This window comes from Prinia subflava, chromosome 19 (assembly GCF_021018805.1).
Source record: "Prinia subflava isolate CZ2003 ecotype Zambia chromosome 19, Cam_Psub_1.2, whole genome shotgun sequence".
Classification (NCBI taxonomy): Eukaryota; Metazoa; Chordata; class Aves; order Passeriformes; family Cisticolidae; genus Prinia; species Prinia subflava.
The window spans coordinates 9,871,846-9,896,090 of NC_086265.1; the positions used below are offsets into that span (position 1 = coordinate 9,871,846).

The following is a 24,245-nucleotide window of genomic DNA, read 5'->3' on the forward strand; positions in this document are numbered from 1 at the left end:
ACTGGGACAGAGTGTGCTGCAAGGCTGGGGAAACCTCATGGCAGACCTACATATTGGCTTGCTGCTGCTGTTTTCTAGCCTGGGTTTTGGCTTACATAGGAAAAACTATTCTTTTGAGTGCTAGGCAGCATGTTTTTGACAGCAAACAGGGCCCTTCAAGAACAGAAAGATAAAACTTCCTATAAACATGGAATTTGTTCTCTTTTCTTTTCCCATTTTCCCCTCACAGCTGGGGTTACCCCTGGTTATTGTCTGACAAATCCACAGCTCAGTGCTGGGAGCAGCAGCTGGGGGGGAAAGATCAGTGCCTGTATCCATTGAAGAGTTGGGCTGTGCACCAGCTACCAAAAAGAGAGAGTGGAAAACAAACTGTTGCTCCAAAGCAATGCCAGCCTGGCTCAAGCTGAGGTGAGCACACAATGCCTGCACTGCAGCAGGCTAAAAAGATCCTAGAAAAGAAACAAACCTCTGCTTGGCATTCTCTGGAGTTTACCCCAGCAATGTATTGGTGAGCCAGGCTGCTCAGCAGTGTCACCAGCCCCAAATAACCCAAGCTCAGTGCTCGCAGGGACAGCTGTGTCATTTCCTCCTTGCTCTGGACTCAGCTTAGCCCTTGTGGTACAGAAAGCCTCACCCTGAACTCCCCATCCAGCCAAAAAAGGGGAATTTTCCCACTCAGGGCTCCTCGAGTCAGGAACTCATAACTGCAAAAAGGGGTTATACTGAATTGCTACAGAACTTCTGTTTTTTGTACTCAGTCAGAAATTAGCTTTTCAGCTGGGGTAGGTTCTCAGCAGAGGTGAGGCCGTTTCCACGAGCTGTGGCAGGTGGAGGAGCCCCAGGGCAGGCGCAGAGCCCCATCCCCAGCAGCCCCAGCAGGTGCTGTCCCTGTGCCAGTGGCTGTGGCAGATGTCAGCCGGGCCCTCACCGAGAGCAGGGCTCGCCGGGGTCACCGACACAAGGCTTTCACTCCTTTCATTAGCACACAGCCTAGAAAAAGAGACAAAGGCAGACGGCATGCCCCTCTGAAAGGGAAATTAACTCTGCTTTGAAGTGAGTTGCAAACAAGAGAAGAAAAACCCAGGGATGAAATCCTGCAGCTCTGAGTGAGGCTGTGCCACGCTGCTGTCCCCGTATGGCTGGGACAACGCATTGTCATCTCTCGCCCCGGGGCTGTTTGTGGCACAGTAAATGGAGCTGTTCAGTTTAATTGGAAGACGAGCAGTGATTGTATTTTTGTAACCTATTAGACTGCGCTGCCTCTTGGTCTGGGACTGCACTTGGAATCACAGTCTGGAATATGAGTGAGGGCCTCATTTCTGCTCCCCCTTCATCTTGATTAAATAATGATTTGAAACAAAAAATCCAGTAAATACATATCCTGGGTTCCCTTGAGGGCAGCAGTATGTTCCCTGCTGAAAGCTGGATGAAGCAAAGTTCACTGAGATTATTTAATTACTTATTAGGGGTTGTGTGTGTGGGGAAATCCAAATGTTCACATAGAGAGAATTAGATTTATAAAGAGTGGGCTCTTTTAAGCTACCCTAGAAAAGTAAAAAGCCATTAGAATTCAGAATCACACAGAATGGTGTGATTCAATTGAGGTCTGTGCAGTGCTTTTAGATGTGGTACTGTTTCCATCCTGGGTGGCTGGCATGGCTTTCAGAAACAGTAAAATGGGACCACAAACAAAGCCAAGGTCATCCAGTGAGGAATATGGGGAATTGGTCTGAGCAGGCAGGCAAGCTGATCACCCTGAGACTTGTCCTGGCTCTTGCTGCAGGGCAGAACCTCCCCCAGAGCCTGCAGGAAGCTACTGGCTACAGCCTGGTGCCCAGGGTGGTGGGGCTGAGAAGCTGCTGTGTCCCCCCTGGCACCTCCCTTGCCCCATCCAGCCCCTCCAGCCCTCACCCAGACTGTCAGCTCCACATTTCATTGATATCCACACTGCCTTTTCCCAGAGTGTTGCTGCCACAGATGTTGAACTACAAAGGAGCTTGTTGATCCTCCCGGTCATTTGACAGATTTTGTGATGTGCTGACAACAGTTGCTGCTTTGAACGTAGATGTCAGCCAAGGCAGAGCAGAAGCAAGGATGCCAGGTCCTGGAGTCAGTCTGAAAAGCTGGTTTAGAAATGCCAAGAAACAGCTGTACCTCTTGGCAGAAATAACAGCCTTTCAGTTTAAACTGGGAAGGAGCAGAAGGAAGGTATTTCTATGTGTGATGCTGGGGTCAGTGTCCCTTGGAGCAGCCCTGTGCCCACTCCAGGCTCATCCCATTCTTGTAGCCAGGGAGTACCTCACATGGTGGTTTTATGCCTGTAAGTGAAAGGTAGTGAAAAACTGGTTGTCTCTGGGTTAGGATTAAGCTTGAATGCAAACCAAACCCCATCTTTTAAGAAAAATATCTGGTAACATATTTGAAAGTGCAATCCTGTATCTCCTGGATTGTGGCTGGGGAGAGTGCAGTGGTCCATGGCACAGCAGTCAGATCTCTTGGGGCTCTGGATCTGGCATCAAGGTTTCAGAAAGGACTGGTGAAAAGCAGTCTTTGGCTCTCTTAGGCTCATGTGACATTCCAGTTTCTGCTGGAATAAACAGGGACGGGTAGAAAATTGGTAGAGCTGAGAAGAAGCAAGGAGCAGTTCCAGATGCTGAAATGAGGACTTGCAATGTGTGTCTCCACTCATTCCTTGTTGGGAACATTTGGGAGACGTTTCTGCTCTGTCCAGGGCTTCTGCATTGAAGGTGCAAGTTGGCTAATGAAGAAACATCACTTCATTTCCCATGTTCGCTGCTGGGGCTTCTGATTCCTCTGAGCTGGGACTGAGCATCAATTAGAAGTTAGTGTGGGGTGGAGATGGGGAACTGCACTATGGATTTGCTGGGATGAACCAATCCCTTATCCCTGAAGCAGTAATGCTTCTCTCCCCGGTAAGACAGAAAGTACTTGGAGATCCTCCAGCTCCAGGTGTTTTCAGAGCACTGTAGTGTTGGGGCAGCCATCCTCCTGCAGACTGTGCTGAGAGCTGCTGTGGGTGTTGGCAGCTCTGCTCTGCTTCCAGTCACTGCTGGTTCAGCACCTGTGTCCGAGTCAGCTGTCCCTGTCCCACTTAGCACCTCAAACTGGGTCGGGAGCAGCTCTCCCTGGGGACACAGATGGGATGCCACAGGCAGGAGTGTGGACATGGAGGCACCATCTGATAGGATGGAGGAGATCCATGTGAAACATGACACAGGCTGAGTCTGCAGCCCCTCTGAGGATGAAAAAGCCATCCAGTCCAGAGCTAAACTTTCCAAAGGGACTGGCCCTGTGCCTGCTGTGTGACAGCTGATCCAGTCTCCTCTGCTGCCTGAGATAGCACCAACATTGCAATGTGGTTTTTTGGCTCAGAAGGCCCCAGATTGGTGAGGGCATAGCCCAGGTTCCCAGTTTGGAGAGCATGGCATAGATGGGCATTGTGTGCCCTAGAGCATGGCATGAGGGCATGTGCACTTGTTTGAGGGAGCACAGCTTGCTAGCAACATGTTTGGAGGACTGTCCTGAGCGGGGGGAGCCAAACCTGTGTGTCCACACTCTACGAATCCTGCACCAAACCTCATGGGTGGGTTTGAGGAGAGTGGAGGCTCTGAGTGAAAGAGGAAGAGGCCACATGAGAGAGCAGATGTGAGCACTGGGCCCCAGTTCTCCCCCAATTGCAAGGGCACTAACACAGCCTCACTCCCAGTCCTGCCACATTCCTGAGCTGGCTCAGGTAAATGCCAGTGCAGTTAAAACTGAACTATAAAATAGTGAAACGATGTAAATCCCCTTGGTGGTGCTCAGGGTCCCAGAGAATAGCCCTGCCCAGGTCAGTCTATGTGAGTTTGAGGTCCTTGCTTGCCCTGTAGTGTTCACCAACCCAGTCAGGGTGTGGCTGGCTCCCTTGCAGAGGCTGGCAGGAGCAGGGCTGCCATCCCCTTCCCCACAGGTCTCTGATTTACAGCGTGGGGACACTTTTCCTCCCCTATTCTTTTGCTTCTTCCCTCACTCGAGTTCCCTTTGTCATTTCCATACAACCCAGGGGCATTCAGAGCAAGCTGCGGCTTTCAGCACAAGCCATCAGCCTCCAGGAATGGGCTGGACAGGCTGATTTAAAGCAAAAGGAAACAAAAATGAATAATAAGGGAGACAAGCGAGCAGACAAAAAGCAGTCATGACATTTGCATAGAGGAGGCAGCAAACAGTTGGCAGTGTGGATTGCAGACAGGGTTTATGTTTTTTTCATGTCATTTGAGACTCTAATGATGGACTTATGTTGCCCGCTCTTCCTTTTTTCTTACACCTTACCTACTAAAGGAGGAGTTCTTGATGGGTAAGTGGATGCTATCCGCAAGACACCAGGGAATTTATTGGAGGTCACTTGAGCGCATTAGCTATATCTTCTTCAGGGGGTAAAAAGCACACAAAGAAGTATCTGTATACCTTTTATTTCCAAAGGGATTTTTCTTTTTCCCCTCACCCTCTTTTTTCTTTTTATTTTTTTGCTTTTCCTTTTTTTTTTTAATTCCAAAATGATACGCTTGTTTATTTGCCAGTTTTTGCTTTGTACAGAAGCCCTTAATTTGATTTGATTTTTTGTTGCTTATTTTAGTGACATTGGTTCAGCCACTTTAATAAGGAAGCTTTAAAAATTTATTCATCTAAGTTTTTGTTTTATTTTTGTTTTCTTTGCAAGGATGTAGGTTTTTTATATGTATATACTCCTCCTTTTTTTTTTTTTTTTTCTTTCCCTCTTTAAGGTTAAATAAGGGCTTTGTCCTCAGTTACATTTTTTTTATTTAGTTAGTTATTTATTTTAATTCTTTGGTTGCCCGCTTACTTTGTTGGACTCTTTTGTTTAACATGAACCGCATGCTGATACTCTTTGCATGATCTCTAAATCTTCCCGTTATTATAGCAGGGGGAAAATAAGTTTCTTCTTACTGTGAATTTCTTTTAGGGATATGTGCTTTTGTTTTCTTCTCCTTCTTTTTTTCTTTGTTTCTTTTCTTTCCTTTCCTTTTGTTTCAGTGCATCATGATGGTAAAATTTCTGGGTTTATTTGAAAAAAAAAAAAAGCAAAGTAAAACCGAAAACAACCCCCCCAAAAACCATTCAAACAATGCCAAATGGCTTTTTTGCTTTCAGATCTCTCAGTCAGGGTCTTCTGCTGACCTCTTTACCAAAACAGACAGCCCGCCTGGCAACCTAGCCAGCCAGAATGGAGAGTATCATGAATATGACTCAGGAAACGATACTTCCTCCCCTCCCTCCACTCAAACGAGCTCATCCAGGTCAAAGGACAGCCAGGAGAAAAGAAGTCTAGTCCATGATGGCTTTGGCCATGCCTTCTCGTCCGGGAAGCCCAAACTGGCCAACAGCGATAACAGCTCTGATTCAGGAAATTCCTTCACCAGTTGCTTTTCCCAGACCAAGGGAACAGCTTTGGAAAATCTGTCTCCAGATGCCCAGGGACAAGACCGAAGGTCAGTGATTACCAGTAGCTGCTGCAGGCAGCCCAATACCTGGTACGTTGTTGCTCTGTGTCTCCTGCCCGCTCCCCAGTTGCTGTGGTGAGCTGGCAGGGAGCTTTCTGTGCTCTGGAGGCAGGCTGGTACCAACCAGACCCACGGTCTTGCCAGTCTGGAGTCCAGAACCCAGCAAGAACCAGTAGTGTAGCCTGAGGAGGAAGATAAAACCCAGCCATCACATCCCTGGGCATTCCTTGTGTCGGTGCTTTGGCATTGCTGTGGCTCATGCAGGGTTTGGGCCTGGGTCAGGCCGTGTTCACAGCACATCCCTGCTCACCTGGGCATGGCCATGTCAAAAAAAAGTCTCTGGCCCTTCTGGGCACAATCTGAAAGGAGCATCTGGGGGTTGCCATGCTAATTCTGCCTCTCTGCCTACTGTGGGGAAGGGGAGCGGGGCTTGTTTCCACTAAGATCATTATGGGCTGTTCTTTCACCTGTCCAATGAGCCAAATCCAGCGTGCCCCTTCCCAGCTCATGCAGCACAGCTCCAGGGTGACAAGATAGCATCTCCTGCCAGTGGGGAGCACAGGAGGGGCAAGTGCTTGGCTGGCTGCAGGATAACCCAGCAGCAGCTCTGCACTGGGGCCACAGGGTGTCCAACCACCACCCAGTGCCACAGGTCATCTTCAGCAGAGGGGAGTAGCTGCCAGCCTCTGTCACCACCTCCTATTCCTGGGTTTGCCAGGGGATATTGGGAATGAGGGTGCTGAAGCCTGGTGGCTGGTACCAGGGCTGTGCTCAGGCAGTGGTTGTAGGGAGCTCTTCCAGCTCAGGCCCTTGGGTACTAAAGGCTGGAAGTTAGAGCCAGGACATGGTTTGGAGCACTGAATGTGACAAGGGAGGGAGCCAAGGTAATGGGTTTTAGTAAGAACAAGCTTCATTTTTCAATCAGAGGGTAAAATTTTAGGTCTGCCTGTACTTTTCACATGGTGACTCCAGTGGGATAACTCTGCCTTCACATGGGTGGAGCTGGGATTGCAGCTGGCCCTGGCTGCTGGGAGGCTGCCTGGCTGCTGGGCTCTGACCCCAGTTCATTCCCAGAGCATTTCTGGAAGAGGAGGAATTGATGCAGTGCTGTCCAAAGGCAACAGGACATGCCTGCCCAGTGCCTTCTCGTGCTGCTCCACAGCCAGGCTGGAGCACAGCCCTTGCCCTGCCATGCTCTGCCTTTCCCCTACTCTGGCACTTTTTACTTCACTCTCTGCCCAGGACCAGCACAGCTCGCTGGCTTGACCACACTCACACCTCTGGTGTGTTGGGCATGGGGCAGATGAGCTGCTGCTTGTGCCACAGAGAGCTCTTCCACACCTCTTCTCCCTGGCAGAGCAGGGACAGTGAGCTCTTGGACTCTGACCCACACACGTGGGGTCTTACAACAGCAGCCTGGGGAGCTGAGAGGTCTTTTTCACCTCCAGTTAGGGAATGGAAGGATGGGAATATTTATTTGCTGGAGCATGGTGCTCCCCTCAGCCAGAGACCAGTCCCAGTTCAGCAACAGCTTCAAAAAGTGTCCAAATATATGTTCACAGAGCGTGCCTATCCTCATGTCTCGGTTCCTCAGAGGAGAAGAAGCGAAGCTTCCTCCCCTCCCCAGCCCACAGCTCCCCGCTCAGGCCTGGCTCCCGCAGCGAGTCCTGCACCAGCACGGGCAGATCCTCCCCCGGCTCCAGCCGCTCCCGCTCCTCGCCCCGCAAGGCCTCTCCCAGGTACTCCCGAAGCAGGTCCTGCTCCTCGGGAAAGAGGTAAGGCCAGCTGGAACGGCTGTCTCTGTGACCCTGGGCAGTGTCTAGTCCTTGCCAGCTGGCAGGCTCCTTGCAGGGGGAGGTGTAAGAGTTTGGGGGATGCCTAGGGATCCACAAGGCTTGGGCTGAATTAGCCATGCAGAGCTGGGCTGAGACCCTGCAGAATGGGACATCTCTTCCCCCTCATGATTTGGAGTAGTCTGGTACAGCCTCACCCTCCAGCACCTTTAACTCTTTCATGTTTCTTTCCTATCTCCAGGTCTTCCTCACGTTCCCCCAGCTATTCCTCCAAATCCTGCAAAAAAAGTCCTGGGAGTAGAAGTTCAAGGCCTCGCCGGAGCCCCAGTTACTCCCGCTACAGCCGCAGCAGGTACAGCTGTCTGCTCATGTGGTATTTACTGTCCACTCACGTGGTACCTGCTGCCTCACACTGTCCCCCTGCCTCCACCACTGCCATGCTGCTGTGAGTGGTGGGCAGGGCCCGAGGCTCCGGCTGGGTCTGCCCACACGGCCAGCAGCCCCTGCAGCAGGGCTGCAGCCCCTGTCAGAGAGGGATCTAATCGCAGCAGGGAAAGACACTCTACGTTTTAGAGTCACAGCTCTGACAAAGAGTTGTCAGGCCCAAGGAAATGCCCCTGCTGTGAGGGCAGTCCCAGGTACCCTGAGGCCAGCACTTACAGCCTTGCAGAGGGAAACGCAGTCCAGGCACCTCTACTCCCTCCATACACCATAGAAAACAGTCTTACTGTTCAACCCTAAAGATGCCTTTGGCAGGTTTTCCTGGTAGCACCTGTGCTGCTGTGAACATTTTGCAACCTCAAAATCGTACATTCCCAGGGTCGATTCTTGCAGGCTCTGACAATCCCTGTGCTGGTGAGGAGAACAATTCCTTCATGCAGGGATCAGGCAGGCCCTTGACCTGTAACGTGTTGCTTTGCAGATGGCACTGAGCAGGGTGTATGAAGTCAGGCACACTGCACAGAAGGGCCTGTGCTGACGTGTATGGGAATTTAACAAAAGAGAAAACCATAGCAACACCGGCACTCCTTCTGGCGAGGCTTGCGGAGCCCTGCAGGGCTACCAGGCCCTCAGCTCACGTGGGGCCGCTGGCAGGGCTGCTCCTGCCAGCTCCAGCAGCACGGCCAGCAAGAGCTAAATACAGACTGCACCCACAGACACAGGCCCCTGGAAGCCATCTTAGCTTGGCAGTGCAAAGCCACTGGAACACGATTGGTGCTGTCCAGTCTCTTTGTCCAGCTCAGGGGTGCTCAGGGGTGATGCCACCACAGCGCTCAGAGTCGTCCCTTTTGGAGCTGAGCACCCTCTGCTCATCTGTGCCTTTGTCGATCGTTGCCCCCCATCCCTGACCCACCCCCAGAGGCCCTGCAGTGACAGTCCCCACGCTGTGTCCCCGCAGGGACCGCGAGCGGGAGCACAAATACAGCTCCAGCGAGAAGGAGTCGCACCGGGAGCGGCAGCGGCGGCGCCGCTCCTACTCCCCCCTGAGGAAACGCCGGAGAGACTCTCCCAGCCACCTCGAAGCTCGGCGCATCACAAGGCAAGGGGATGCTGCCCCATCCTTTGGAGACAGGCTCAGCTGGCACTTCCCGGGGGATGAGGGCTGTCCTTGGGTCCCAGCCCTTGCCACAGGAGGTTTCTCCAGGAGACTGGTTTCCCTGAGCCTGATCAGCAGGCCCTTCCACCCCTCCCCTAGAGTTTGGGGATTTCCAGCTGGAGGCAGAGAGAGCATGGAAAGGGTCTCAATTTACAGTAGCTGAAGGAAAAAAGAAGATGAAGTCAGCAGGAACTCAGGTGCCAGGAGCATTCCCTCACAGGCTTTTTATTTCACCCTGCCCTGTGGCAGATGTTCCACACTGGAGACAGTCACTATTGACTCTAACCTTCATGCAGAGGGCTCTTTGGGACAACTTCAAGTAGAGCCCAGCAGACTGAGTGGCTGGGACATTCCCCAGGGCTGTGGGGGTGGGTGGTTTTAATCCCAAGGCTAGTCTGCTCCCTGATCTCTTTTTCCTTTTAAACAAACACAGTCACATTTTGGGGAGTGTTGTGCAGAGTTACCAGTGCTTTTTGGAGATTTTGGCAGTAAGTCTGTCCTTGTGCTGCTGGTAACCCACATCTCTCTGTCCCCACAGTGCCCGCAAACGCCCCATCCCCTACTACCGTCCGAGCCCGTCCTCGTCCAGCAGCGCCGGCAGCTATTCCTCCTGGTACAGCAGCTTCAGCCGCTCCCCGAGCCGCAGCCGGAGCTACTCCAGCTACCGGACGAGCCGGAGCCGAAGCTGGAGCAGCAGCCGGAGCTCGGGCCCCAGGAGCAGCCGCAGCAGGAGCAGGAGCTATGACTCAGGAGCCAGCTCCGACAGCCTGCGTCGTTAGGGAGTGCCGCTGCTGGCTGTCACCGGGTGCCCGCGTCACCGCCACATTCCTGGCATTCTCCGCTTCCTTCCCACCTACCTGGCCATCGATAGCAATCATCCCCGATACTGACGTGGTGGCACTGCCGGGTCCCCCAGCCCCGGTTCGGAGTAAGAGCCCTGGAGCGCCTGGTGCAGCCCCTGCGCCCCACTGCAGAGTGCGTGGATCAGTCCCAGCTCCCCAGGCCAGGCTGGAAGAAGGGTCGGTGCTTTATAAAGGATTTGTCACAACAGACCTGCTCCATCCTCCCCGATGCTCCCATCTCCCCATTGCCACTGCTCTCCAAAGCACTACCAGCGGGTCCAAAGGAAAGAATTCTGCTCCTTGCTCTTCTGACAAACCAGGAACCAACAAATTAACTTCTGTTGGAGAAACAGACCAGTTGGGGAGGAGTTTGCTGGAAAGCTTTGGTGGCAGGGGGAGGATGGCTGTCCCCACCAAGGCAAATATCAGGTCCTTTGGGTCCCTTCTCCAGAGCTGCTGCCCACTCTGCAAAGAAAATATTTATTTTCTGCCAGTCAGCCAGACCCTGCTATAAATAGAAGGCTAGAAATCCTTCCTGACATACTTCCTGGGAAAAAAAGGCTGTTTGCTCTTTCTGCTGCCCTTTCATACTAGGTAGCAGCACCTTTCACAGGGTTGCTTTATCCCCCAGCGCTGAATTTCTTGCAAACCACCTGCTGAGGTCTGAAGCAGGCCTGGGGCTGGTGGGGTACAAGGCAGAGGGGAGCTGGTGCTGTGCTGTGCTCCGAGGGCCAGGCCACGTGTGGGTGACGAGGGCCAAGGGCTTCCCTTCTTGGAGGAAGCCTCGGGCAGTTTGGGCTTGGGTTCTTCTTCAGGGAGCATTGCCCTCAGAGCGTGTTGCTGATGGGAGGGAGGTGCAAAGGGAGGTGCAGAGATAGCAGTTTTGGGGTGCATCCAGAACACACAGGGTACACAGGGCACTTCAAGAGCCAGGGCACCCCAATTCCCCTTCCTCTAAACAGGCAGCAATTTCAGGCAGGATTCCAGGCAGTCATTCCTCCTTGAGCCCCTCTGCTGCCCTGGGGCAGGATCAGCAGCACAGTTGCAGGGCCGGTGCCAGGCTGCAGCAGGATGCACTGGTGCCCCAGTTTGTTACTGGGAGGCCAGAGCAGTGCAGGGGGACAGGAAGGGCCCCCAACTAATTGCCTGTTTTTCCAGGGAGCCACAGGCTGCCCTGGGCCCTGGAGTTTTGTCTCCCTGCCAGCCCAGCTGCCTGCGCAATTACTGTGTTTTGCCGGGTAACAAAGGCTTCTCCCAGCACAGGCTGAGCTGGTGCTGAGGAGTTTATTTCTCTTACAACACCTGGGTGCTTAGAGACGCTAATTTGGGCTTAAGACTTCCCTCCCTCCCTTTTTTCCATCCCCTCCCCTTCCATCCTGCACGATTATTAACGAGTTCGGGCTTAATGAGTCAAGGAGGTGTGTGTTGTTTAAGTGTTACAGAAAAGGGCTGAGTGGAGCCACCATCTGCAGGAGGAGAGAGGGGGTAGAAAGGAATGCAACCCACCCCCCACCCCCATCTACAGAATTACCTTCAGGCCCCTGGCAGCCGGAAAAGGGAGAAAGCAGCACAGGGAGGAAGGCTGAGTGCCACGAGCTGCTGTGGTGCAACTGGATGATGGCCTCAGCAAGCCTATAAATCTGTTATCTGTTGGAAAGCACAGCAGCACAGGCAGGGATTCCATCTGGGTGGTACAAGAGGAAGTTTGATGTCAGGGACTTCTTTCCCAGTGCCTTTCCTGGTGCTGGTCCCCCTTGTCCTGTGCCTTCAATGGCCAAAGCTCCCCTTTTTCCCAGACCTTCATTCCCTGCCTTGCTTGCTGCAGGCAGTGTGAGGATGAGGGGGCTGAGGCAGAGAGCTGGGCACTGGTATGGCCTGGTGGCTTAGTGGGGATGTGTCCATCTTCTGGAAAAACCCTTTCTAGGACACAGAGAGAAATGCTCCTGGTAGGGCTGAGCAAATGCTCCAGGGCTGTGGTTGAGGGATCAAAGACAGGATGCCACTGCCTTCCCTCCTGTGCTGGCCCCACCAGCAGCCCCTTGGCCACCTTCTGCAGCGGACTCCCTCTCAAAAGGGCTGAAAACCTCATGCTTCTTCCCCAAAGAGTCTCTCCCAGTCTGATGCTGAAATGCCCCATCCTTCTGCTCCCCGGGAAGATCCAAAGGCAGTGATGGGAACCCAGCCCCCCGCTGTACCAGTGCTTCAGGAGCAGCCTCCTGCCCCTTGGCACCCCGTAACGCACACACGGAGCTGTAGCAAGGAAGCAGCGAGCTCGAAGATCCAAAACGAGCAAAGAAAAGGGGCTTTGTGCAACTGGTGTAAATACCAAACTCACACTGACTGAGTCCTCGTGGCTGGGGACAGATGATGGAAGCACCACACCAGGCTCAGCAGCATCCACCCTCTGTGGGTCAGGAGATGACCCTGAGGGTTTGACAGCAGCTCCTGCACTCGTCCAGCTGATCCCTACATCAAGGACTGCCTCTGCCTGTACAGTCCTTGGCAGCTAAATGCTCCTGGGGTTTCCCAAGCAGACTTGCATTGGAGTAAACCACTTTAAATTATTTATTTATTTATTTATTATTATTCTATTTTTAATTGTATGTCAGAATGGACCAGTATTTATTTATTCTAATTTTTTTTTCCTAACGTTAAGTTATTTTTGGATCTGTTTGTTTGTTCAAATGTATCCATGCCGCCGGTCTCGTGTAAAGGTTTACAGCTCTGGCTCCTCTCAGCGAGGTGGCCGGAGGAGTGACAGTCACTCCTGCTGCCACCGTGTCCCTCTGCGCTCCCCGGGACAGGGTGGAGAGCGCGGGATGGACAAAGGGACGCAGGGCAGAGCTGCGTGTTTTCATGTCGGAATCTCGGGTTTCTCGTTAGATTTGTGCAGGAATGTGATGGGTGTGACCACAGAAATGGGTCTCGGTCGTGTCGGGGGTGACGGCGAGGGTCTGCTGGCCGGCCGAGCGCGGGGTGTTGGCAGTGCCACCAGGGAAGTGTCGCCTGCGCGGGCGCCGGCCGGGTGCCAGCTGGCCCCGCGCTGTTTGCCTTGGCTCCGCCGCCAGCGCTCAAGCCGAAACCAAACCCGGCTGCTCCGCGCAGCCACCGCCGCTTCCCGGGGAGGATGCCGTCGCCAGGACTCCCCTGCCGTGTTTATCCCTGCGCACTGACCCACCCATGGGAAAGCAAGAGAGATGAGACTGTGAGAGAGTGATCCCTGTGGAAGGTCCTTGCAAAATCCAGCCTCTGGTGACGGACCTGACCGAGTCTCTGTGTGTATGTGTGTGTGTGCACATGTGGATATACATGTGAGTCTCCCTAGGTGTTATTTATTTTTTAACTTATTTTTAGTACAAGCTTTAGTACATCCTCCCTGTTAGTGGACAGATGGGGTTTCTGTGGGTTTGCGTGAAGCTGTGAGTTTTTCTGTCTCTGTGCCTTTTGCCAGTACTTTTTTTTTATTATTTTTTAATGTTGTTTCTCTCATTCACTGGTTTTATGGATTTTTGCTCTGCATCCAGCATCTCAGACTGCTGCAGGTGCTCTCTGCAAAGAGCAGGTTCACCTGGTGGAAAGGCAGCTTGGTCATTTTGGTGTTGGTGAATCCTTGCTGTGGTCAGACACATGGGGGTGTTCAGGGCTGGCCACAACATCAGGATATATCTTGGCTGGTTTTTGGAAGCCTTGTCTCACACTCAAAGGCTCTTTCCCACCCGTGATTTTGAATCATCCCACAAGGATCCCTGCTGCCTTTCCCTGGCACAGCACATGAGAGCACTCACTCCCAAATGTCTCCTTGACCCTGAAGCCAGCAACTCTCCCCATTCACTGGACCTGCCTTGGCTCTGGGTTTGTCCCCCCAAGGGAGGCTTGTCCCACCTCTCCCAACCCCAGGCTCCAGAAAATCCAACTCTATTTCTGCAGGTTTGCTGGGAAGCAAAGATGAGGGTTGTTTCAAAGCACTGTTCTGTTCTTTCTTCATTGGTTGCAGCACTTGGCTGAGCTTTGCTTTATGTTGACTGCTATTTTCTCAATGTTTTTTGTTGTTTTGGGGGCTGAATTTGTACCAAACTTGTCTGCAACAGCCAATCACTGTTATTTTGCTATGCATTGTACATATATTGAACAGGCTAAGAGGACTTGGCCTCTATTTAATATTTATTTCATCTATTTATTGAGCATTACTTTAAAAAAGCTATTTGGGTCATGCTGTTGGGTTCATGAAGGCAGGAGCCTTTGAAGTGTTGCCAGATATGTTGGAGAGAAGAAGGCAAATTTGGCTCATTTGGACCTCACCACCAGTATTTAGAGAGGAACCTCACTGTGATGGAGATGGGCAAGACAGGGGAAACCTCTTCATCTCCTTCAACCAGAATCTGTTGACAAATCTCATCCCCCTGGAAAGGTGTGGGGAATTCAGAGGTGACAGGCCAGCTCTGGTGGAGAAATAACCCTGCTCCTCTTCCTCTGCCATGTGGCATAGGGCTGTCATCACCAAAAAAAAATCCCTGGAGTTCTCTGATCTCCCACTGCAGGTCCCCTCTTCCCTCTGGGGGACGGGGACACTTGTCACCCTTTGCATCAGTGATGAGGAAGGGGATAGAGTGGAAGTGACTGGCCGTGGTCTCCACCAGGAAGAAAAGATGTCCACCCTGCCCCATCCTGAGACCCTGGTGCCATGTCCTGCTTTGCCCCCTTCCCCAAGCTTTGTGCCAGCAGCTTTGCCCTGATGCAAGCTCAGTAGCCAGGGCAGGACTGGGGAGGCCTCCCCTGTTGCCTCCAACATGAGCAGAGCTTGCTGCAGGGATCCACCCCAGCTTTGAGAAGAGCATGAGACGTGCTAAAAACCCCACGCTGCCCCAGTGTCGCTCCACCAACACTGTTGCTCTGCTCGCTGGGGTGGGAGGTGTTTGTGCTCCTCGGGCAGAGCTGCCTGAGCTGCTGGAGGGTGGACACGGCTCTGGCATCAGCAGGCGAGTGCCAGTGCTGGGCTGTTCCCACAGAGCTGGCCAGGAGCTGCTGGGTGCTCGGCCCTGGGGCTCTCAGGGTACTGGATTGAGAAAGGGGCAGGTTCAGGTGTCTAAGGGGAAGACTTTGCCCTTTAGTGTCCAGTGGGGTTTTATTACCTCTTCACCAGAGAATAAATTATTCTCATGACTTTGCTGCTATCTGGCAGTTTGCACATGACTGGGAGGGTCTCCAAAGCAACAGTGTCATGGTCAGGCACCCCAGCTTTTAGACTATTGCCTAGAGAATAACACCCTCACCAGCCCAGGGCAGCTCTCCGCCTTTGAAACCTGGAGAATGAGAAGAAGATTTAGAACAAAAGCCAAGGCGTGAGAAAAGCCATGAGAGAAACGGTGTCTCTGTTCTCTGCCTGTTGGTTGATTCCACCCCCAACGACACCGGCGCATCTGTTCGTTTGAGTCCATTGTAAAGCTCCCCTTGCTCTCCATCCACATGTGTTCTGTATCCTTTTGTCTTCCTGGGTGTTTGAGTTGTTAGCCTGGTTAGAAAAAGGTTCCAATAAAGGTTCGGACAGTATTTCCTTTGCATCATGTTCCTTTTGGATACAAGTGTGTGCAGTGGGATATTTCGGGTTGTTTCAGCTGCTCTGCAGGGAAGGGCATGTGCCTCCACTCCAGCTGCCCAGGACTGGCTCCTCGGGGCTCTGATGAAGCAAAAAAATTGTGGGCAGTTCTCCTTTCCCTGCTGGGCCAGGTTCCTGCTGCCCTTTGCCAGGCCCTTTGGATCCCCCACCCTGTTCAGGCCAGAAATGCGTCCATCTCTCCCTGGAGGTCACACTGGGCTCACCAGTGCTCTCCTCAGGGCTGTGCCCTTCCCTTCCTGCACAGCCCTTGCTCCAAGCCCTGCACACAATTCCCACGCCACAGGGCCCTGCCACGGTCACCTCAGCAGGAGCCAGGGGCAAAGGGACAATGGGGACTCTGCAGGACCCTGGAAGCCCCTCAAGGGAGCAGCAGCACTGGGCCGTGTCCCCATGCTCCTCAACAGGGCTCAGATGGGCACCCAGGAAAGGCCTGGACATGGCACAGATGGATCGTGGGGACCCCGGGCAGCATCCCCAGGCCACACAGGGGAGAAGGGGGGCTGCAAGGGCACTTTGTGTTTCCCAGAGCTGATGTGGTGGGGTGGCTCGGAGGTGGGAGGCAGCTGGGAGGACTGGAATGACAACAGGAGCTAAATTGGGATGGCCCAGAGAGGGTGAGAGCAGGCGGGAGGAGGGGGGGACGTGTGACTAATCGGGATGAACAAGGCGACAGAAAGAATTCCTGGCCGGGGAGGGAGGGTGGCCTGGAGCTATGTGGGAAATGTGGGATGGGGGATGTTGTGAGGCTCCTGGAAACACGATAGGATCTATAGGATCGTGGGACTGCCTGAAACCACCTCAGGGCTTGTCCCTCTCACCTCCACACTGGTGTTTGCCCAAGGGGGTGCAGATCCTGCCCCCCAGCCAAGCTGAGCTGTGCCCTGCTGAGCTCAGGCTGTGTGTGGCAGTGACCCCCAGGACTGTGCCCATACTGTCACCCACGGGCACCAGGAGCCCCCAGCCAGGCAGAGGCAGCCGGGCAGGACACGGGAATGGAGGGGGATGCTCAGTCCCTCCACCAGCAGCTGCCTGCTGGCACCAGGAGTACTCAGCTGGCACCTGGGACCTCTCCAGGCATCCCTTGGGACCCCAGGGAGCCCCCGTGATGCCCAGGTGCCTCCATGCACGGGGGCAGCCCTCCCCTAGCCAAGGAGAGGCAGCTCCCTGCCCCCAGCGATGCTGCCGTGATTAATGCCGTGTAGTGACCAGCGGCTGCATCCCTGCGTGGCCTGTACTGCATTAAAGCCTTCCTGCTGCAATTACTTCCATAGAGTCCATTAGAAAAATTGCAGATGCTGGAGAGCGTGATGCGGAGCCAGGATGCGGCATGAGGAAGTGGTTCCGCAGGCAGCGCACCCCTCATTGGTGACATCCCACCCTCCACACTCCCCACCGGAGCCGTGCCTGGGTCACCTCCATGGGGGCCCCGGGCTCGGGGCCGTGTCTCCGGGCGGATGCTCCGGCTGGGAGCTCCCCCTGCGGAGCTGCTGCCGCGCCCCTTCCCACAGCTCGCAGCCCGCTCCCGCCGCTGCCCTGTCATTATTAGCCCGGCCGCGGCTGTGATTAGCGCCTCGCCCTGCCCGCACCGCGATTGCGGCAGGGCCGGGGCATGCGGTGGGGCGAGGAGGAGGAGGAGGAGGCAGGTGCTGAGCAGCGCCGTCAGCGCTCTGCCTGCTGCCCGGGGTCCGTCTTCTTCCCGCAGTTTAGGGGATGTTTCTCCGGGCCCAGCTGGTGAAGATGGCCAAAGAAGCAATGCTGGAGAGGGTCATGGTGTCCCCCTGCCCCACACGGCCCGAACAGGCACCCCTGGGGTCCCCCTGCGCGGGGTGCCAGCTGTGACCCATTTCCCGGCGCAGTGGGGACACGTGGCTTTACAGTGAGGGGAGCAGCTCGGTCAGCCCCACCACGGTATTTTTAACAGGTGACACCGGAGTGACAGCAGCCAGCCCTGAGTGAGCTTGGGGGCTATTTTGGGCGGGCAGAGCAGCAGGAGGGGGCGGCAGGGGCTGGGGGCAGCTGCTGAAGCTCCCTTGGCCCCGTGGCAGCCGGGATCCTCGGGCCGGCAGGAGAGGTCAGCTGCCACTGCCCAAATTCTCCGCGGCTGTTTCATCCTCTCCAAAATACTCGGCTGACAGGGCAGGACTTGCAAAACACACACCCTCCTCCTCTGAAATCCATATAAATAGTACTCGCCCAACTGCTGGAAGGTTAGAGAAGTTTCTGGGCTCCAGGCTCAGGCATTTATTGCAGCTCTCACCCAGGAGCAGCAGGGAAAGTTGCACATAAAGTGCTGGAGAGTGAGAGAGAAGCTTTTTAATCTCAGGATATTTGGAGTTGTTATTTTTTTCTCTCTCTCTCTCTCCTGACAAGAAGTTTTATTTTCCCCTCCCCGGTCCTGGGATCGCAGCCAGACAGGAAGCGTTTTCTCGCGGCCAGAGACCTCCCTCCGTCCTTCCTGCGCTCCTCCAGCTCCCGGTGATTCAGCCTGAATTGATTTTCTCCTCGTCCTTCACCTGGTGCCGGGAAGGAGCGACCGTCCCTGCGCTCCCACGTCCCACCCGGGGTGGATGCGTCTCCTCCGGGACAGGCTCCCGGGGGAAGTTTGCAGCCAGGAGCAGCCGCACAGAGGCTGAGGCTCCGTTGGAGAGCCCCGGGGACACGCTCAGACCCCTGCGAAGGAAGCCATGGCCGATAGCCAGATGCCCTTCTCCTGCCATTACCCCGGCCGGCGCAGCCTCCGCGATCCTTTCCGGGAGCCCGGCCTGACCTCCCGCCTGCTGGACGATGACTTCGGCTTGTCGCCCTTCCCCGGGGACCTGACGGCGGACTGGCCAGACTGGGCTCGGCCTCGGCTCACCACCACCTGGCCGGGCCCCCTGCGCGCCGGCCTGGGCCGCTCGCCCCCCATGGCCCCCGCCTACGGCACCCACTTCGGGGGGTACCCCGAGAGCCGCAGCCCCGCGCCCTTCCCCCGCGAGCCCTGGAAGGTCTGTGTCAACGTGCACAGCTTCAAACCCGAGGAGCTGACGGTCAAAACCAAGGATGGCTACGTCGAGGTGTCAGGTGAGAGCCAAGGCACCGGGGAGGTGGCACTGCCAGCTCAAGGAATTGCTGCAAAATGCCAAAATTGCCTTTATTTTAAGGCGGCGGCAACAGCGCCGTGCTTGGGAGCAGGGGAGGGATGCAGCAGGGCTGTGGGGCATCTCCTGGGTGTCACAGGGGGATCTGGCTCACAAGCCATGGTGGTTTGATGCCAAAAGAAGAAAGGACACATGTCCTTTGGGGTAAATCTCCCTGCATTCTGCCCTGGCTGGCAGCACCCTGCAGCCAGCAGCCAAGAGGGGCCCCAGCTCTGCTCGGTTAATTATAGCCAGGGTGAGGTCGGCACGGAAGGAGATTCCCTTTAAAGGGGCCGAGGGAGAGGCTGGGAAGAAGGGAGCAGCTGCTCACAGCCCCCAGCACAGCTCGGCTCCGAGTCGGCCAGAAACACATCCCTGAAAAGCCAATTAATGGAGGGAACGGTGGGTGTGGGGTCCAGAACTTTTGGGGTGCCCACGACTGCCCTCAGTGTCCCATCAGCCTGGCACTGACATTCCCCATTGTCCCTGGGGCCTCCGGGCTGGGATCACCAGGGAGGGCTGGGGGCTGCCACCTAACACAGCTCTGGGTGTTTATTTGGAGCTCACTGCAGCACAGGGGGAAAGCCACAGCTCAGGGGGGTCCTGGCAGCCTCTGGCTGATGCTCCAGGTACAGGAACCCCCAGCCTGACAGAGTGGTGGAAAGGAACCCAGCCGGGGCAGTGGGGCCAAGGGAGATGCTGCCACCTACAAAGGTTTCATTATTTATTTTCTTAAGCCCCAACTCTTGGCAGCCTGTGAGACCCCAGTTTTCCACTGGAAATGTCGTTCTGCTGTGTCTAGCATCTACTTCCCCATATGGAGAGGCTTCCTGAGCCCTCCCCAGAGGAAGATTTTACACTGGGGCAGGGAAACAGCTGCTCGGAAAACTTTCCTGTTGGGTTTAGTTGTTGTTGTTTGTTGGGGAAAGAATAATCTCCTGGTAAGGTGCTGATGTGGGGTGTTGGCCTTCCCTGCAGGCAAACACGAGGAGCAGCAGGTGGAAGGAGGGATCGTCTCCAAGAACTTCACCAAGAAAATCCAGTAGGTACCGGTCGGCCTGGCTGAGCTTTGCCAGCCCCCATGTCCCAGCTCACACAGGCAGGGATTGCTTCCACCCCAAAATCTGCCCTTCTGCAGCACGTGCCTGGCTGGGCCGGGCCGCGGACAGGGATTTCCAAGGGAAGGAAAGGAGCAGGAGGCCTTTTCTGAGGCGCTCTGTCGGTCTCCTGCGCACCCGGGGAGCAGCAGGGCTGGCCCCGGAGCGCATCCCTGCTATCCCCGCATCTCCATGATGTCAGTGAGATCGCTATCGCGTTGACTCACCCGCGGCTCGCTTTGGCAACAACAACCGCAAAGGCGAGCCCAGAGGCCGGCGAGCCCCGACCGATGTGGGGGGCAGGTCCCACCCGCGGGGCTCGCACGGTTAACAGGGAAAAGCATCAAAGCCCAGGGCATGGGAAGGGTTTCCTCGGCTGGCAGCAGCTCAGCTTTGCTTTTCCGCCCTGAAGGAGCCCTGTGCATCCCGAACTCCCACGGGAACGCCGGGGCGAGCTCGGGCTCGGGCTCCTTTTAGGGGCAAGGCTCGCGGCTGAGGCGGGGGCGGCACGGCCGGGATTTGCTCCCGCTCCCGCCGCACAAGCGGCGCTGACATCCCGTCAAACACATCTGCCGGGGAGATTACACAGAGCTCCCGCGGGGGCCAAGCCGGCCGGGAGCCCGCTCGAAATATCCCCGCGCATTCCCAGGCGCTCCGGCAATAGCAGAGGCTTCGCCGGGGCGCCGCCGCTGCTGCCCCGGCCCCGCCGGCTCCCGGCGCGCTGGCTGCCCGAGGGTGGGGATGCACCGGCGGTGTCCTAACCCGTGCCGTCTTTCCCGCCCCGCTGCAGGCTGCCCTACGAGGTGGATCCCATCACGGTGTTCGCCTCCTTGTCCCCGGAGGGGCTGCTGATCATCGAGGCGCCCCAGATCCCCCCCTACCAGCAGTACGGCGAGGGCGGCAGCGGCAGCGAGATCCCCGTGGAGAGCCAGGAGGCCGCCTGCACCTGAGCCGCCACCCGCGGCCCTGCCGCGCCCCGGCACCCTTGTCCCCTGTCCCTTGTCCCCTTCCCCCGGTCCCTGCGGTGCGGCGTCCTGACAGCCTCGGGCAAGGGTGACGGGTGCCGCCGGCAGGGATGGCAGCACCCGCCACCCCCGCCGAGAGCCGGGGCACGCCGCGGGTGCCGGGCCGCCCCCGAGGGCTTCTGCCGGCCTGAGGGGCCGCTAGAGAGTTTGTGCCCACGGGGCCGAGCAGAAAGGATGCTCCTCCTCATGGTTATTGTTTGTTCCGAGTCGCTCGGATGGGATATTTATAACAATAGCAAAAAAGGGCCTTTTTTTTTTCTTTAAAATTGACATGGAAACCTGTAGCTCTGTGTCTTTTCCTCTTCCATGAGTTGTTTTATTTTTTTTAAACTACATCTCTGCGAAGGATGTGCGTCCAGCAGCAGAGCTTGATGGTGTGGCCTCCATCCTGAGAAATGGTCTGCGTGCTTTGAACGTTGGTTTGGGATTTTGGTATTGTTTTTGTTGTTGTTGTTTTCCTTATTTCCAAAGAGAATTTGTGCTTTTACTTCTCAGGCCTGAGGAATAAAACCCAGTTGATGTTCTTAGCCTCTGCTTGTCTTGGCTGAGCCACTGGGGTGGGCATGTGGGAGGGTGGTGGGGAGGAGGGGAATGTCACCGTGTGCCACCTCCCAGGTCAGGCAAGGACAAGAGAGATGTGTGGGGATGCCTGCACTGACGGGGGAATTCCAAGTCCCAGCTCACACTCTGCTGGGGAGGCATCCAGCCTGGCAAGGACCATGGGCTCGTCACATCCTTAGCCCCTCAGGGGGCTGAAAATGTTCTTCCTGCCTGGGGATGCTAAACCAGGCTGTAAGCTGGGAAAGTTGGGTTTGTCCCATCCCCATTTCCATCTCATCATGCCAGCTCCCCACCCGCAGCTCCACGGGGAAGCACTTCCCAGTGGAATGGCAAATGGCTTCTGCTGGGTTCTGGGCACAGCCTTGAAACCATTCCCAGGGGCAGAGCACCCTTTGCAGAGCCTGGGGTTGGCAAAGCCGAGCTGTGGATGGTGGTAGGAAATTTTCCATCCATCAGTGCAGCACCTGGGCCAGGCACCCAGTTTTCCATGTCACCAGGACCTCAGAGTTAAAAATACAGCCTCACGTGTTTCACTCTGGCTCATCTGGGATGTGGTTACCAACAACACCCCCCACGTGCTGTAAACCCTGGCCCAGCACCCCTGGGCCACAAAGGCACCCACATTCCAGGTCATGCAGGGGGACCTGGGGACTCTCACCCAGTTTTGCAGATTATATTTAACTTCCAGCAGTTGTTCCAGAGCTGGGACCCCTCGATGGTGCAGAGCACAGCCAGCCCCCTGTGCTCTGCCAGGCACAGCTCTGAGCACAGCAATTTTTATGAATAAAATATAATCCTTGAAATGTGATACTGACACCGAGATGGAACGCCAAAAAGTCATGAGTCACAGCTCCAGCCTGTGTCCTTGTGCCACTTGGAGCCGTCAGGCCTGTGGGTGACACCTCTCCAGCACAAATTGTCCTTCCTCTTCCTCGCCCCTTCAAAGAGTTATTTTTATCAGACTTTTGAAAAAATATCCCCAGGCCCAACCTTAATATTTTCCCCTTTCACAGAAGGATCCCAGGGGCCCCTGAGGACACACTCAGGCCCAGCACCCTGCCTGGATATCCCCCAGTGGGCCCTGGCCCTGCACCCAAATCTGGCACAGGATGGCTCCCTGAGCAGGGCTGCAGGTCAGGGGACCAGCTGTGACTCCTTCAGGAGCTGCCAGGGAGGAATGAGCCACAGTTGAGCCACTCTCCCATCCCAGGGTTTTTGGAGAAGGCCCCAGCCTGGTGCAACACCAGTGCTGAGACAAAGGGAGCTCCAGGCTCAGCTTTGGGGCTGCTGCACTCCAGCTCTTGTTCCTGCTGATCTTGCAGTTTGGGGAGAGTTTTGTTTTTCTTTAATAGCTTTTTGCTTTATTTGGTTCTGCTTTCTGATTAATTCCTTAATAGTGTCTCATAAAAGCTGTTGTAAGCTGCATTAGCAATAATTTCTTAATGGCTGGGGTTAGCATTTGCAATTAGCACTAAGGACCTCTTCCATGGGCAGCATGCTTGGACCTGTGCAGACAGCACCTTCCCAAGCTCTTGGATGGTCTGGAGTATCACATCCTAATGGAATAATTGTAACTGGAGATCCGGAGGCTCTCTTCAAGCATGATCTGATTATCCCTGCAGAGGAGGTTTTAAACAAGTAACCCCTACTGGTGTTTCTGCAAGTGCAAAAATCAGTTTGGAAACACTGGGGCACTTCTGCACCAGCCTCTCCCCCCGTGTCTGGGGAGAGGGGGTGGGATCTGTGCGTTCCTGGGGTTTCAGGGTGAGCAGAGCTGGGGCTGGTGGGGACTGGGGGCAGTTTGCTCACCCTCCCTCATGTGTGAGATGTTGGTTTGGAGCCTCCAGCCCTGTAAAACAGAGCAGCAGGGGCCACTCTGCAGTGACATCCCATCTTTGGTTTGGAGCAGTTACAGCCTGTCAGGTCTTGTGGTTCATGGCTTAATTCCAGCTCCAAGGGACAGACCTGGTGCAGGCTGTGACTGAGGGGAGCATCCTCCAGCAGGGGAGGAGTGGGCATCCCGTGGGTCTGACTCTGGGGCTGCCTGAGGGAGCCCAGGAGGGACTGAGATCTTGTCTGTGCATTTTGGGACCTCTCTCACACAGGGGAGAAAGGACAGGGTTGTGTTTGTCAGCAATTCACAGTGCACGGGGCACCCCTGCCACAGCAGCACCTCTCTGCCAGCCCTGTCCCAGTCCTTCCAGGAGGACAGGGCTCCCTTTTTCTCCTGGAACAGCATTAGACTTGCCAATATCCACATTATCCAAGACTAAATGATTTTCACTGCTGAAGGAGACACAGGAACCATCCTAATCTGGCCTTTCACATGCTGCTCTTGGAGCAACACTGATGCTGCCAACACAGCATCCTGGATGGGGAGGAGACAGGAACAGGTGCTTGGAAGATTGCATTTTTTTTCTTTTTAAGCAGCCAGTTCTGATCAAATACACAACCACATCTGAAAGAGCTGGTGGGATTAAGTAGTTGGATACTGGGCAGTTTTTATTTGGCACTGATGGGGCAGGAGAAAGGAGCGTGCCTGTTCCAGGAGAGGGATTCTGGAGTTGGGGTTGAGGTGGAAATCCAGCGGTTCCTGATACATCTCAGGACCATGAGCTTGCAAGATCACCTCTGCGTCCCAGCAAAGCTCTCCTGGGCAGCTGCAGGGAAAGGTGGGTGATCCATGAAGCTTTTTTTGGTTTTGGGAAAAAATTTTGGTGATCCCCCCCACAGCACAAGCAGGAGATTCCCAGTGCTGCCAACACAGAGCTGGAATGGGCTGATGGGGAGGGCTCAGCACCAGGAGATAAGGGGCTGCATCATGGGAAACTGGCCTGGGAGGACCTGCTGCTCCAGCTGGCTGCTGTGAGGGGCTGAAGGACGTGAGCAGATAAGGATAAGGTCACCCAGGCTGTGGGAGAGCTCTCCAGGCAGCTCAGGGGCAGGAGGCTCAGTGACCCTCCTGGCTGTGCGCTGCTGTGTGCCCCAAGCTGCCAAGGAAGCTGTGGAGCACCCCCTGCTCCCTGCAAGGCAGGGACATGAGGCCAAGGGGTCTCTCCAGGGCTGGGATGGGGAGCA

At 55.1% G+C, this 24,245-nt stretch overlaps 2 protein-coding genes across 2 annotated transcripts in view; both read left to right on the forward strand.

The window, feature by feature from the left end:
- SRRM4 (serine/arginine repetitive matrix 4) overlaps positions 1-11,227 on the forward strand; it is a 51,082-nt gene extending 39,855 nt beyond the window's left edge. Inside the window, 5 exon segments of the mRNA XM_063416380.1 lie at positions 5,166-5,507; positions 7,082-7,294; positions 7,554-7,664; positions 8,712-8,852; positions 9,448-11,227. Of these exon segments, the coding sequence (XP_063272450.1) occupies positions 5,166-5,507; positions 7,082-7,294; positions 7,554-7,664; positions 8,712-8,852; positions 9,448-9,688 (1,048 nt within the window). The 3' untranslated portion in view covers positions 9,689-11,227.
- A 6,362-nt stretch (positions 11,228-17,589) lies between these two features.
- On the forward strand, positions 17,590-21,133 carry HSPB8 (heat shock protein family B (small) member 8). Its single transcript, XM_063415892.1, has 3 exons — positions 17,590-18,428; positions 19,463-19,526; positions 20,372-21,133. Exons 1-3 carry the CDS (start codon positions 18,050-18,052, stop codon positions 20,529-20,531), a joined length of 603 nt encoding a protein of 200 aa, XP_063271962.1. The 5' UTR covers positions 17,590-18,049; the 3' UTR covers positions 20,532-21,133.
- The last annotated feature ends 3,112 nt before the right edge of the window (positions 21,134-24,245 follow it).

What these genes read in the sequence shown, in the direction of transcription:
- HSPB8 (XM_063415892.1), top strand. Translation starts at nt 18,050, where the DNA reads ATGGCCGATAGCCAGATGCCCTTCTCCTGCCATTACCCCGGCCGGCGC. An exon ending in TGGCTACGTCGAGGTGTCAG is followed by an intron (nt 18,429 to 19,462) that starts GTGAGAGCCAAG and finishes CCTTCCCTGCAG; the next exon opens with GCAAACACGAGGAGCAGCAG. An exon ending in AACTTCACCAAGAAAATCCA is followed by an intron (nt 19,527 to 20,371) that starts GTAGGTACCGGT and finishes GCCCCGCTGCAG; the next exon opens with GCTGCCCTACGAGGTGGATC.